We start from the raw sequence: 12,584 nt of genomic DNA, 5'->3' as shown, positions 1-12,584 counted from the left end.
TCACAAGTCTCTCTTCGCCGTGGAAAGAATTATGTTGCAAACAGGATTAGCATGTCGTTAGATAGCAGGAAGTATAATTTAATGGAGAGGAGGTAAAGAGTTTTCATTTTAATGCAAATGCCTTTCATAATAAAGAAGAAAACCATAAGCAAAAAATCAATCACACACAATGAAAGATTATTTCTCCATAGATCACTTTCTAGGAAAAAATATTTTCTAATCAAGTTCAAGAGTGTCTTCCAGCTGCAGCTAAAGTGTATGGTTTTGCGCAAACTAAGTTGGAGCAAAAGCTTGTTTTCCACTTTAAATAATTTATGCTGTGTTTTCACTAACAAAATTATCAGCATATTTCAGCAGCTATATTAATAGTTTGTCATAGCTTTACTGGCCAAGTAGGAAAGTGATTTGTATAGAAGTTGTAGCTGCATCTCTAATCAGTCCAAAAGCATCAGTGATCATAATTAAATGAGAAAATTTAGCTGCAGGAGACATGTTAGTGTGGAAAGGTTGCTGGACTCAGAGTGACAATAGCCAAGTTCTACCTCAGATCTCTCTATAGGGCTTTGGGAAAGTCACAGGATAGGCCAGGTATTGTAAGAGGAGGAGGGAAATCTGTACCTCTTTCTGGCCTTGGGGTTTGGATTGGGAAAGTGAGATGGTGGGGAAGCTAGTAGTTGGCTCCTGGCCCAATTGAAGCTTTTGGTTCAGAGTGAGCCAAACTGGCACCCAGACATAAGGGCTCTGGGCTGGTCAGGAAGACCTCGGGCATTCAAGTGAGAGGCGGTCAAGAACTCTGTCAAGTTGACCCTCAGTTGTTATCAGCATGCCTGGAGGAATCCTGAGTGCCTGGGGAGGGGATTGTGGAGAGATGCTATCTAGATACAGGGAGGAAATGAGTGAAAGCACTGCTGCTGTCCATCAGAGATAGTGAATCTACAGATCCTGAGAGAAACAAAGGAAAGCAGTGACTCTGTAACTGTGTTAGAGAAACTTTGATAAAATAAGGATGGCCCAAAGCTGCGTGAAACAAAATAAGAGGAGATTGGGAGAGAGGTGGGACTGATTGTTTTTTAATATTGGAATTTTCTAGGTCACAATGATAGCCAGCTGTAAAGAATTTCTAGATATACAGTTAAGAATAAATGAAAAGAAAACACTGAACACTCTAAATAAAGACCAAAGCAAGATAACTATCAGGTACAGAGATTAAATGTGTTTAACAAAATATCTGTATTTAATTAAAGTGAACATTAGTGATGCACTGCCATATGTGTTTATATGCAGGTTTCCAATGGAAGGAAGAATAAAAACAAGAGAAATGAAAGTAAATTGGTAATGATACTCATTCATACTCTTCAGAATAATTATAGTTTCTGATTTTTTATTTGTGTGATCTGGGGGTATTTCTTCCTTTGAATCTCTTTTATAATAATCATAAAATAATATATAATGTTACAGTACCTTGAAAGTGGGGGTGGGCTAGGTAGCAGTAAAGCAGTGAGATGTTCTTAGGGAGAGGGCGGAAGACACAGTATCTGTGAGACCTGAGGTAAGGTGGCTGGTAGCACTCCGAGGGCAGAGCTTGCTGCTTAGTCAAATGCAGCCTCAGGTATTTACCAGCTTGTTCTTCCTGGGCAAGTCACTTCATCTCTGCCTCAGTATCCTCAGTTGTAAAGCAGGGATAATGACAAAACCTCTTCGGACTGTGGCAACAGTCATCAGATGAGACGGCAGGATTAATAAAATCTTGTTCCATTCTTCCAGGGACAAGTCCTTTCATCTCTTTGAGCTTTATTAGTGTTTTTCCATCCATAAAATAGGGATAATAATTCTTGTATAATCTACCTCACGGTTGTTGTGAGGAAGGAGCTTGATAAACTCCAAAAATGTTATACTTTAGTTCTTGCATGTGTAAAATTAAATTATAAGAAATCAGCTGCTTTTATACTTTAAATTAGCATAGTTATTTGGCTAAGACATTTCAACTTTTTAGGCCTGTGGGCAATGGATAGCCAGTGGAGGAGTAACATGATAAAAGCATATCTTAAAAAAATTCATCTCTGTGTTATTAATAAGAAATGGGTATAGTTGAGAAACATTACAGAAGAAGCATCAACAGGACTTGGTGACTAATTATATTTGCAAGTTGGGGAGTGGTTAATGAAGATGTATTCAAAAATGTCTCCAAGGTGTCTCATCTTCTTCTGGTTTTTGTGGCTTTACCCGTCTTCTCTGGCCTTTTGTGACCACCACCGTGAAACTCTCTCCTGGCCTCCAGGAGTTTACATTCTATTGGGGAAGATGACACATGCATGTATAAGTGTAGAATAAATACAAAACCAGTACAAAGTAGCTTGGGAATGAAAGATATTAGCAGCTGGGGAGATCATGAAAGGCTTCACTTGGAAAGTGGAATTTTTCAAGGTAGAAGAGAGGAAGAAGTGCCTTCCAGGCCTGGATGGCCTGGCATAGAAACAGGAGATTGCACATCATGTATAATGAATAGCAAGGCCGCTTAAGTTGGGACCATAGAGTACAGGAAGGGAATTGATATAGAGTGAGTCTGGAAAGAGAGATTGAGGCCAGGTTGTGAATGACTTTAAAAGCCAAAGAGAGGAATTTTTATTTTTGTCCTAAGGGCAGTAGGGAGCTGCTAGAATCTATTTAGTAGAAGAGTGACGTGGTCAAATCTGATGCAGATCATTTTGGCAGCTGTAAGGAAAATGAGTTGAAATTGAAACAGGGAGATCCATTAGGAAGCTGTTGTTCAAGGTTCTGGAATAACACAACACTCAATACCCAAGAAAGTAGCAGCAGGACTTTTCTCCAGAAGTATACAGAACCCAGCCCTAACATAAAGTCTAAAGTCAGGGCGTAGGCTGGAAGAATAAACAAGCAAAAAAAAATCCTGCCGCCAATACCTACTGTGCTGATAGTGATGCTCCAGACAGCTCTCTTGGGCTAACTTTTTCTGTAGAATTCTAGCTCCTGGGATCAAATTGATCCTCTCTTTGAATTCTCTGAAACCTGTTCTCCAAAATTCTTGGCCACATGTCAGACCATACTTGGCTTTCCTGTCCTCTGTAAGATGGAGCAGTCATTGTCCTCTTTACTTCAGCAACCATTTGAGGAGATTACAGTGCAATAGGAGGGGTGCTGACCCCGTGACTTACTATTTGTGTGACTGTGGACAAGTCACTAAATCTCCCTGACTTTCAGTATTCTCTCATCTATAAAATGTACCAGTTGGACTAGATGACCTCTAAGTTTCCTTCCATCTTCAAACTGATCCTACGTTTCTCCATATTGGTTAAAATTGGGTCAGTTGAAATTCCCCTTGTTACATCCTCCCCTTTTTGAAGAAGGAAATGATGATTAAGGCATGTCAGAAATTATCAGCCTTTCTATTCTTTGCAGAGAATGAGCTCTGGCAAATGTCTAAATAGTTGAAATCCTCCATAACTACTATATTATTCTTCTATGATAGGCTAGAGATCTGTTTCCTAAACTCCTCTATTTCCTCTTTCTGTTCAGGTAGTATATAGTGTAGTACTCTGACAACATTATTTGTTTCATCCTCCATTAATTCTCAAGCAAATGCCCTGAAGGATGGTTCATTTCTCCAGTTCCTGAATTTCCTCATATGAATGTAGTATGTTAATCTTCATCTTAATCTTAAATAATGCTGTTTCTCTGTGTCAAGCTATTCTGTTCATTTTGAAAAAGGTATAGTCTTCCCTAGTCATTTCCTAGGACCAAAAAAGCATATCATTCCTCTATTTTAAATCATGTTTCAGCAATCAAAAATTTTTTTTTGTAAGGCAATTGGGGTTAAATGACTTGCCCAGAGTCACACAGCTAGTGAGTGTTATGTGTCTGAGGCTGGATTTGAACTCAGGTCCTTCTGACTAAAGGGCTAGTGCCCTATTGACTGTGCCACCTAGTTGCCCATCAGATCTTGTTTTTAGATCCCACCTTTCACCCACTGTACGCTTTCCACATCTTCCTTTTGTTTCCACAATCCCTGCTTTCGGTTGGGAAGTGATAAAAATATGGCTTGTGCCCCTGAGGTCATCACTTTTCTTGACCTTTCTTGTTGTTTTTTTAATTTAATATTTTATTTTTCCCCAGTTATGTATAAAAACAATTTTCAACATTCTTTTTTTAAAATCAAGTTCCAAATTCTCTCTCTTATTCTCCACCCCCCTCATTGAGAAGGCAAGCAATTTGATAAAAGTTAATACATGGGTAGTCATGCAAAACATATTCCGTCTTAGTCATGTTATAAAAGAAAACATAGTCCAAAATAACCCAAGAAAAACAAAGAAAGTAAAAAAGTATGTTTCAACCTGTATTCAGACTCCATCACTAGGTTATGACTTTCTTGCTAATACCTTATACCCTAGAGCAAGGCTTTCTGAATTTCTTCTGGTAGTATCCTGTGTTCTCACATAAAATACTGGCGGTGGGTATTGGCTGTTAGGTGTGAAAAGTCTCCAGGTGTCACAGATGCTACTCATAACTGTTTCTCATCTCTGGTTTCTGAAGGTCACTGCCAAATTTTCATTGTCCTCCCTGCTTCCTTGAATCAAGAACCTTGTCCTGTGTTGTTCTGGTCGTTTTTGTAGCTCCCTCTTACACTAGATGCTGCATCCGCTGTATCATGTCCTTTTCATGCTGTCTTTGTGTTGAAGATTACTCTTCAAAATAGAACTTACCTTCTGGCTTTGAGTTTCAGAATTTCTAGATGCAACTTTTTTTTTTAGGCAGTTGGGGATAAGTGCTTGCCCAGGGTCACACAGCTAGCAAGTGTCAAGTGTCTGAGGCCAAATTTGAGCTCAGATCCTCCTGAACTCCAAGGCTCGCTGCCCCTAGATGCAACTTCTAACCCTATTTGAGTTCTCCCTCAACTGAGCTTCTTCCTCTGTTGGTTTAATGTAGCCCTCAATTTTTTTTCCCCTGAAGAAGTCACTACATATGATTCTGGATCAGCTATTTTTTTGGCTGTGTTTATTTTATTTGCAGTCAGCATGGCCTAAAACTCATTTTTTTTTCATGAGAAAGTCCAGAAGCCTCATATAACCCACCCTCAACTCTGTTTTCTTCATCATAAAGATATCTGCCTTTTCTAGAGTTCCTGATTCATCTATACTTTGACTATGTAATTAACTAAATCTTTTCGAAGCACTTTCATTCATACAGTTTATTCTGGACCCAGAAGGTCTCAGGGGAAGTTCTGGTCTTTAGTTTTGGTTGTGGTGGCTAGGGATGAGGGACAGTGGCTCTGCCACAGGCCTCTGTCGGTGAACTAGTTCTGGGCTGATTAAAGAACAGCTATTTCAGGGTCCAAACAGCTCACTTACTTGGGAATAGGAATAATACCACCAGTTTGAAGCTGTAGGAGGCTGCTGTGTAATAGGAACATCCCCATGTAGTATGGGACTCAAAAGTCTGTCTATGACAGGGTTTATAGTCCTCATCCTGAAAGGCATTCCTAAGCCTTCCATTTCACTCCTACCTTAAGTTTCTGACAAGAAAGTGTGTCATTGGACAGCGTTTCTTTGTTAATAGAGCTTTCACTGTTAATTTCTTCAGGAATTTTTTTTATCTACTTTTATTTTTTTCCCAAATTTGAAAAAAAAAAGATCCAGAGAAAATTATTTCCTCTTTCCTGATTAATTTTCATGAGTCTGTGCCCAACTTTCCATTTCCATCATCTTGCCACATTGCTGCCACATGAGAAATATTGATTTCACTTTCAATGTGATATTTACCCATCTTGCCTGGTATTTGGCCTGTCTCACTGTGACTCCTGAGGCACTGCCGTGGATGTGCAGTGCACCTGTGCACCACTAGATGGAACTCGTGCATCTTTGGGTCCCTCATTGCTGGGCTTTATCCTCTGCCTCTAAAAGCTGTTTATAGAGCAATTCAAAGCAGCACCCTGCTCTTCAGTCACGTTCTTCACTGACAAAGAATGCCACCTTGTGATCAGTGTGCATTTGTAATTAGTTCTTAACAAATGCAGTTATTAAATGGGTTTCAGAACAATGCAACAAATTGCAATTCTACAAGAAGTTTTAAGTGTCTTCTAATTATATATGTATATGTGCATGTAAAATTATTATTATTATTATTGTTATTACCTCCAACAGTGCTTATGCAAACTCTAATTCTCACTGGGAGGTTTACCAGTAACTTCATATGATCAGTTTTTTCCGGTTGTATTGTGGACATTCCTCTGCCCTACACATCCCTGCTTCATCATAGCACTTGCTTTAGGGTTTGGAGCTTTGCCCTGAAGCTAAACTCTTCAGGAATTACAGCTGAGTTTTATTTTCAGCTGATTAGTCCTTGTTTTCCAATTGGACTGGTCTGCTCAATCTGGAAGATCACAGAAATTGTCTCTGTCTGTTGTCACAGCAGCAACGCTAGAAATAAACAAAATTATAAAATGTGGCTGTTCCTTTTTTCTTCTTTGTCCTTCTAATGCTTTTAGTCCAATCAGAGGAGCTTTTATGTCTATCCTCCTAAGGAACTTGACAGGTCTGGGCAAGCCTTAGCTGTTCTAGTTTAAACAAGAAGATAATTTGTTTATCAATCTCTGAGCTTTTTGGAAACTGACGAGCAAATTTAGTCACCAGGCAACCTCTGATTCCTTGTAACCTGTTAGATATCATGGGTCTTAAATTGAACAGACAAGATTTTCTTTTCTTTTCTTTGCTGTACCATTGAAAGGAATAAGAAATACAAAAGCCAAAGGGCAGAGTGGTGTGCTTGTTTAGGGGAGATGATGGCTGAATTTGGTTTTAGGCATGTGATTTCCATATAAGAAGGACTTGGCAGCTTCCCATCTCCAAATCTGGTGGGCAGTAGATCTATACGCCACATTTCCTGAGTCCCACATTCAGTAAATTCAGAGGTCCCTCACAAAGTCCTCCTCCAGTGCTTCATTGTGATGTGGACTCTGGGTTCTCAAAGGCTAGGACAGCAGAATATAAGTGGTGGTAGGTTATACCGTAGTGACAAGGCTTCAAGCCTTCAGCAACACACTGGGTGTGTTTTCTAAGAAGTTCATCGTAGCAGTCTGGCCACGTGAAAGACTTTTTTTTTTTTTGTCCATAGCAACCATGAAACAAAGATACATACAAAATAGCTCTCAGTCCTGTCTGAACCCTTGCCATCTCTTTAGTGATGATGGCAGCGGCAAAAAAAGGAGACAGAAGGTTCCAAGAATCTTTCAGTTTTCAGACCATCTTCAAATTTTGATATGACTTTTGATACTCTAATTATAAGATCATTGTCCAATAAAGAACAACTGGAGGAATATGGCTGGAGGAGCGGAATCATATCAATCTTGAAAACAGAAGAGATAAGGAAATTGCTGCTCAATGGCCCTCCTTGGAGAGGCAAAGAAACAAACTGGCACAGTGGGTTTTACCATACGCTAAAGGCAACAGACATTATTTTGTGAGATATCTGCTAATCGATCAGCACGCATTTTTTTAAAGATTCATTAATTTATTTATTTTTAGTTTTCAACATTCACATCCACAAGATTTTGAGTTCCAAATTTTCTCCCCATCTCATCCCCCCTCCAACCCCAAGACGCATGCATTCTGAATACCCTTTCCCGTAATCTGCCCTCCTTTCTGTCTCCCCCCTCCTTCTCTTATTCCTTTCCTCTTCTATTTTCCTATAGGACAGGATAGATTTCTATACCCCATCACCTGTATATCTTATTTCCCAGTTGCATGTGAAAACAATTTTTAACATTTGTTTTTAAAACTTTGGGTCCCAAATTTTCTCCCTTCCTCCCTCCCCACCCACCCTCATTGAAAAGGCAAGGAAATCAATATAGGTTATACATGTACAGTTATGCAAAACACTTCCATAGTAGTCATATTGTGAAAAACTAACTCTTAATCCTATCCCACCCACCCCCATTTATTCTATTCTTTCTTTTGACCCTGTCCCTCCTCAGAAGTGTTTGCTTCTGATTACTCCCTTTCCCATCTGCCCTCTTCTCTATCATTCCCTTGCCCTCTTGTCCCCTTCTCCCCCTATTTTCCTGTAGGGTAAGACAGATTTCCATACCCAATTGAGTGTGTATGTTATTCCCTCCTTAAGCCAAACCCTATGAGAATAAGATTCACTCATTCCCTCTCATCTTTCCCTGTTTCCCCTCCACAGTAAGAGCCTTTTTTCTGTTTTTTTTTGTGAGATAATTTACCCCGTTCTACCTCTCCCTTTCTCCTTCTCCCAATATAATCTTCTCTCACCCCTTAATTTTATTCTCCAGATATGACCCCTTCATCTTCAACTCACCCTGTGCCCTCTATCTATCTATCTATCTATCTATCGTATATACATACACATAATTTTTTCCTTCCAACTACCCTAATACTGACAAAAGTGTCATGAGTTATAAATATCATCTTTCCATGCAGGAATATAAACAGTTCAACCTTAATAAGTGTCTTATGATTTCTCTTTCTTGTTTACCTCTTCATGTTTCACTTGAGTCTTGTATTTGAAAGTCAGATTTTCTGTTCAGCTCTGGTCTTTTCATCAAAAATGCTTGAAAATCCTCTATTTCACTGAATGACCATTTTTTCCCCTGAAGAATTATACTCAGTTTTGCTGGGGAGGTGATTCCTGGTTGTAATCCTATCTCCTTTGCCCTCCGGAATATACCATGCCCTCTGGTCCCTTAATGTAGAAACTTGGGCTTCCTTTTCCATTTGGCCAATTCTGCTTTTTGAGGCGTTCTTCTCCTCATTGGTTTTTTGGACCTCTTTTGCCATTTGGGTTAGGCTATTTTTTAAGGTATTATTTTCTTCAGTTTTTTGGGGGGGTTTCCTTTAGCAAGCTGCTGACAAGTTTTTCATGATTTTCTTGTATCACTCTCATTTCTCTTCCCAATTTTTCATCTACTTCCCTTACTTGCTTCTCAAAATCCTTTTTGAGCTCTTCCATGGCCTGGGACCAATTCATATTTTTCTTGGAGGCTTTGGATGTAGGAGCTTTGACTTTGTTGTCTTCTTCTGGTTGTATGTTTTGATCTTCTTTGTCACCAAAGAAAGATTCTGTGGTCTGATTTCTTTTTTTTTTCTTTGCACAGTTTGCTCATGATCCCAGCCAATTACTCGAGTTTGAAACTTGTTAAGGTAGGGGTCTGCTTCCAGTATGGAGAATGTACTGCCCCAAGCTTCAGGGGGTTTGTGCAGCTGTTTCTAGGGACCTGTAAATTTTCAGTTCTTCCAAGGTACAATCAGGGGCGAGGTGTTTACTCCTTCCCTGGCCTGTGCTCTGGTCTGTGAGTGACCACAAGCACTCTTTTCTGCCTTGGAACTGTAAGGATTCTCTCTGCACTACCACCACGAGCTGCACCACACCAGCATTCCTCCTTGCCCCAGGATCACCACCCAGAGCTGTGACCCATATCTAAGCACAGGCAAAGCAAGAGAATCCTGCCTCAGCACCAGCAAAGAGATCCCTGCAATTCCCCTCTGATCAGCCATTTAATTCCCCCTCAGTCAGTGGGCCAGAAGCTCCAGAAGCAGCCACCTCCCCAGGGCTGCACCAGGACTGGGGCTGGAACTGAGCTTCTCTCTCACAGTGGTCACAGACTTTTCCTACTGACCTTCTAAGTTGTCTTTGGCATTTGTGGGTTGAGAAGTCTGGAAACTGCCACAGCTGCCTGTGATTCAGTCCTCTGAGGCCTGGTCTTTGCCTGTATGGCCCATGCTGAACTGAGTTTCTCTCCCAGCCTGGCACGATAGAGCTTTCTAATCAACCATCCAAGTTGTCTTGGGCTGGAAATTTGTTTCACTCTGTCTTTTTGTGGGTTCTGCTGCTCTAGAATTTGTTTAGAGCCATTTTTTACAGGTATTTGGAGGGGTTTGGGGGAGAGCTCAAGCAAGTCACTGCTTTTACCCTGCCATCTTGCCCCCCCCCGAAGCAAGCATTTGTTAAACACTTATGTTGTGCCATGCACTGTGATCAGTTCTGGGGCTACAAAGAGAAAGCAAAAACAAGCCTTGCTCTCAAAGCGCTTACAGTCTGCAATGGAATACCATTGTGCTATAAGAAATGATGAACAGGCGGACTTCAGAAAAACCTGGAAAGACTTGAGTGAACTGATGCTGAGTGAAGTGAGCAGAACCAGGAGAGCACTGTACACAGTAGCAGCCGCAAAGTGTGATGACTAACTTTGATAGACTCATCTTTTCTTAGCAATGCAATGATCCAAGACAACTCCAGAGAACTCATGCTGGAAAATGCTGTCCATATTCAGAAAAAGAACTATGGAGCCTGAATGCAGATCAAAGCGTATTATTTGCTTTCTCTCTCTTTTTTCTTCTTTTTCTTTGTTTCTTCTTTCTCGTGTTTTCTCCCATTGGTTCTAATTCTTCTTTATAACATGACTAATGTGAAAATAGGTTCAATATGAATGTATGTGTAGAGGCTATATCAAATTGCATGCCATCTTGGGGTGGGGGGGAGAGATGGGAAAAAAATTGGAACTCAAAATCTTATGTTGAAAACTAAAATAAATTGATTTTTAAAAAGAGCTTACATTCTAATGAAGGAGATAATATATATGTAAATGTATATATATATATATATATACACACACATATATATATATATTTATACACACACACACACACACATACACACAGAGTAGATACATGGCAACCTTAGAGGGGATGGAAGTTGGTGCATCTGTGACATTGGAACTCAGGAGAGAATAGGACTGAATAGAAATATAATTGAATCCAGGGGGGAGTTTGTGAGATCACCAAATAAGAGAGTAGAGAGAGAAGAGTAAAGGGGCCAGCCAGGTAGAGCCTTGGAAGATACAAGTTAGTGGATATCTCAGGATGAAAATCTAGCAAAGGAGGCTTGAGAAGGAGCAGTCAGGTAGGAAGAAAACCAAGAAAGATCAATGTCACAGACACCCAGATAGGAGTACTCAGGAGGAGAAGGTAGTCAACAATGCCTGGTTCTGCAAAGAGGTCAAGAAGGATGAGGGCTGAGGACTTGTGGTATTTTTGGAGAGAGTGACTCCAGCAGATCAAAGGCCAGATTGCAGTGGATTTAGAAGGTAAAATGAGAGGAAGCAAAGACTTTTCAAGGAACTTACCTGAGAAGGAGAAGTGAGAGACAGAATGATATCTAGTGAGGATGGTAGGATTGAATTGGGATTTTTTTTTTTGGCAAGGCAGTTGGGGTTAAGTGACTTGCCCAGAGTCACACAGCTAGTAAGTGTCAAATGTTTGGTCTGAGGCTGGATTTGAACTCAAGTCCTACTGACTCCAAGGCCAGTACTCTATCCATTGTGCCACCTAGCTGCCCCTTAATTGGGATTTTTTAAGGATGGAGCAAACATGTCATATGTGTAGGCACCAAGGAAGGAGCCAGTAGATAACAAGAGGGTGGTGTGTGTGTGTGTGTGTGTGTGTGTGTGTGTGTGTGAAAGAGAGAGAGAGAGAATGATAGTGGTAGAATTCTGCTGGGGAAGATAGAAGGGGATAGGATCAAAGGTGGAAAGTGCTAGCCTTGGTAAGTAGAAGGCCCAGCTCTTCATCTGGGATGGGAATGAAGGAAGAGATAGTGGGGGGATGACGTCGGAGGAATGTGAGATGAGGAGGAAGAGAGAAGAGAAAACCTCTGGCAAATGCAAGCCTCAGCTGAGACGGCAGGAAGAGGGGCTGCTGTGGGGAGGAGCAAGAAGGTGCGGAATGGCTGTAGCAGCAGGAAAGGGGACTGAGAAAAAGAGGCACTGCTAACCCTTTCCTAATGCTTCAAGCTGGCGAAGCACATCCTATGTCTTGTCTTTGTTGTGACTCCCAGTAACCCTAGAGGGCAAGGACTACAGTGATTTTTGTTGTTGCTAGTCGTGTCTGACTCTTCGTGACCCCATTTGGGGTCACCATTTCCTTCTCTAGTTCATTTTACAGATAAGGAACTCAGGCAAAGAGGGTTAAGTGACTTGCCCAGGGTCACACAGCTAGTAGATGTCTGAGGCAGGATTTGAACTCACAAAGATGAATCTCTCTCAATTCAGGCCCACACTCTATCCACCATGCCACCTACCTAGCCACCCAAGGTGGAGATGTGTCCATGCTCATGTAGACAGTAAATGTCAAGAGTTCAAGTGCAAGCCCACCCATGTCCTACCTCCAGGCCCAGGGCCCTTTCCACCACAGCAGGGTTATAGTCTCTTCTATAAGCAGTGAACTCATGAGGGGAAAGGAGACTTCTGAAAGGAGAAGTTAGCAAGAGAAAAAAGGAACAGACCTTAGGACGCACCTGTATTTAGGGAGTGGGAAGAAATAGATCAAAGACTGAATGGCTGAAGTATGGGAAGAGGGAGGAGAGATTCAAGAAGGGGCTAATCAGCAGTGGCCAATGTGTTACCTTCATATGTAATATAAAATCTCCTCTTCCTTTCCCCGTCTCAGTCTATTCAGGCTCATCTTGGATGCCTTCCTCTTCAGGACTTTGCTTTGACACAAGACACAGCTAAGATCTTCAGAAGTGGCACAAGAATCACAAAATGTAGGATGAAGCTT

At 41.0% G+C, this 12,584-nt stretch overlaps 1 protein-coding gene across 1 annotated transcript in view; it reads left to right on the top strand.

Annotated features, from left to right (window-relative positions):
* HFM1 (helicase for meiosis 1) overlaps positions 1-12,584 on the top strand; it is a 140,519-nt gene that overhangs the window by 73,596 nt on the left and 54,339 nt on the right. Inside the window, exons 22-25 of the mRNA XM_078156573.1 lie at positions 1,091-1,197; positions 1,285-1,332; position 1,799; positions 12,474-12,570. Of these exons, the coding sequence (XP_078012699.1) occupies positions 1,091-1,197; positions 1,285-1,332; position 1,799; positions 12,474-12,570 (253 nt within the window). The remainder of the gene's footprint in view (positions 1-1,090; positions 1,198-1,284; positions 1,333-1,798; positions 1,800-12,473; positions 12,571-12,584) is intronic.

The sequence above is a fragment of the Phascolarctos cinereus genome, unplaced genomic scaffold (genome assembly GCF_003287225.1).
Source record: "Phascolarctos cinereus isolate Bilbo 61053 unplaced genomic scaffold, phaCin_HiC Scaffold_5;HRSCAF=322, whole genome shotgun sequence".
NCBI lineage: Eukaryota > Metazoa > Chordata > Mammalia > Diprotodontia > Phascolarctidae > Phascolarctos > Phascolarctos cinereus.
The sequence above is the reverse complement of the archived record's forward strand: the minus strand, read 5'-3'. Positions and strand labels throughout refer to the sequence as shown.